Here is a 2,392-nt window from a genome sequence, read left to right on the forward strand (position 1 = left end):
ATTTCTCATTTAAAAACCCTTTTAATAATAACCATGTTCAGGGAGTCATTGAAAAAGAATGTGATAGGAAGCGCTGTTGTGGAAGACAGTAAGGAATCTTGTCTTAATAACTTTTCCAGACAGAGCTAGCATATCCATTACAGAGCTGGAAAGCCAGCCAGATGTTACATGCCGCAGCTAGTCAGACTAGATTCTCTTTCACAGCTCTCAAGTTAAAATCCTCTCATTCTTGGGTTCTAGCATCTTCTTTGACAGCTTGCTCTAACATGTGCATGTGCTCCGTTGGAGGCAATGTCTTTCTGGGCTCTAACAAGTCTGTTCTCATTTCAGAAATCTACCGCATTGTTTCGCAGAAGCAGATTGCAGATCGGTCTGCACACGATGAATCTCCTGGCAACAACGTCGTCGACATCAGTGTCCCGCCAACCACCGATGGACAGAAATCCAACAAACTCCAGTGCTGTCAGAACCTGTGACCTCCTGTAGATGACTCTTGTGCCCTTCACTTTGTCTGTGCTTCATTTAGAAACTTGTGTGCACTTCTTATCTCCTGTGATTCAGTGACTCCCTCTTCCCTCCTTTACCCCGTTCCCAAGTCCCCTGTTTCATCTTAGAGCTTTAATTGTAGGGCTAACATTCCCCTGCCTCTGAAATCCCCTTCAATGTGGTGACTTTTGGGCTTGAAATGTAGGCATTGATCTGATAGACATGTTTGTGTTGGAACATCTGCTGCTGGATATTATCCCATGAAACACTCTCCTCAGATGGTTTTGGGTTTTTTTTTCTGGGAGAGAAACCATGGGGACTTGACTATAACAGTTGAAGAAATAACTACATTTAGGTGACAAGGTTTTTTCTTCCCATAGTTGGATATTTTTTTTTCTTGTGTTTCTGTAAACATGGGGGAAAAATTAAAAGAAAATAGCTATCCTACCAAATGCTCTGTTTTCTGTCCTGATAAAGTCTCACAGTGAGGTTTTTAGTGGCTGCACACACATAAGAAAGCTGTTGAAAATAACATTACTTATTATGTAATTACGCCTAATACAGTTAGTCTGGCTGTGTAGTTTACCGTTTCCTGCTTGGGAAATTTTTCTCTATTCTTATTTGGGAACAATGAAGTATGTCTGCATTGCTTTCTCTGCCACCATGAATGCCTGTACTGCTTGTGCAGGCTTTATGAAATGGCTTAATATTTATTCATGGCTTATGTTAATCAGTTAACATTATTGTACAGTAAGTGCCAGCATATTGATTTCAGAAACCTTTTGCAACCTGTACAAGTAGGCTTATTTTGTACTGTAGATCAGTGTCTGAAAGCAGGATCTTCTATAGTTCCAGGATTTTTTTGCATGCTGCTTTTTCTCTAGATCTCTCCTACCCCTGTTTGAGTGAGTGAAGCAATATTTTAATGTCATGTATATACCTGCACTTGTAAGGGTTTTGGTTGTTGTAGAGAAACACAATACTTTATACATTTTGTAAAACTTCTGCAGAACCATAGCATCTTGAACTTTCTCTTCATGATCTTTCACTGTTGACCTTGTGCATAATCTTCTTGACCTCTACTAAAATGCGTAATATTAAGATTTCACATAATAACTACTAACCTGTTGTTTTCCTCTTACTCTGTTTTACTGAATTGCAGACTGTAATTCTCAAATGATTGTACTTCACCTGATGTAACAGATTTGTCATCAGCAGGGCTAACTACTATAATACTTTGTTTTGCTGAATGGGAAGAATGTTATTACAACTTCGTGTAGTCAGTCTCTTGCTAGCTTGTGAAAATCTTCTATGATGGCTTTTCATCACTCACTAGCTCTTACACACTTGCATCCCCTCCGGTATATGCTGAATGTTATGATGAGGCAAATACTGGGTGAAGCTATCTAAAGGAGGAGTTGGAGACCATCTGCTGCTCTCTGAAGGCTAGTGAAGCAATTTGCAGTGAATTTTTGCTCTGTATTCTGAGACTGTACCTCACTTGATGAATCCTACCTGCAAATTAGTGAGTTGATTTTTCTTTTCTGATACAAAGCAAATATGAAACTGAATTGTGCTTGGAGGGGAAATCTGACATTCCAGTCTCAACTGTTCTGTCTGGTTATGTAATAAAATTAAGGGCGGTTAACTCCAATGGCTTTTCTTCTATAAGATTTCCAGACCGACGCCTTTCATTTTGTACTGTATGCACCTAGAGGGCTATACTTCACAGCAAAGGGTGCACGTGGTGCCTAGCACTTCCACTTTTCAACTTTGTTTAGAGGATACATTCAAGGTGAAAGGGGTGCATGCTTGCAGCCTAATCCCATTGAATGAGGATATGAATTCCTCTTTAGGCATCACAGTGCTCTGTCCTAAGGGTGTCCCAGTTCAGGAAGCACTTTCA

At 40.0% G+C, this 2,392-nt stretch overlaps 1 protein-coding gene across 1 annotated transcript in view; it reads left to right on the plus strand.

The window, feature by feature from the left end:
• Positions 1-2,138, plus strand: part of RAB11B (RAB11B, member RAS oncogene family) — a 10,116-nt gene extending 7,978 nt beyond the window's left edge. The window contains exon 4 of the mRNA XM_009322991.1: positions 331-2,138. Within this exon, the coding sequence (XP_009321266.1) occupies positions 331-476 (146 nt within the window). The 3' untranslated portion in view covers positions 477-2,138. The remainder of the gene's footprint in view (positions 1-330) is intronic.
• The last annotated feature ends 254 nt before the right edge of the window (positions 2,139-2,392 follow it).

This window comes from Pygoscelis adeliae, unplaced genomic scaffold (genome assembly GCF_000699105.1).
Source record: "Pygoscelis adeliae isolate BGI_AS28 unplaced genomic scaffold, ASM69910v1 Scaffold284, whole genome shotgun sequence".
Taxonomy (NCBI): domain Eukaryota; kingdom Metazoa; phylum Chordata; class Aves; order Sphenisciformes; family Spheniscidae; genus Pygoscelis; species Pygoscelis adeliae.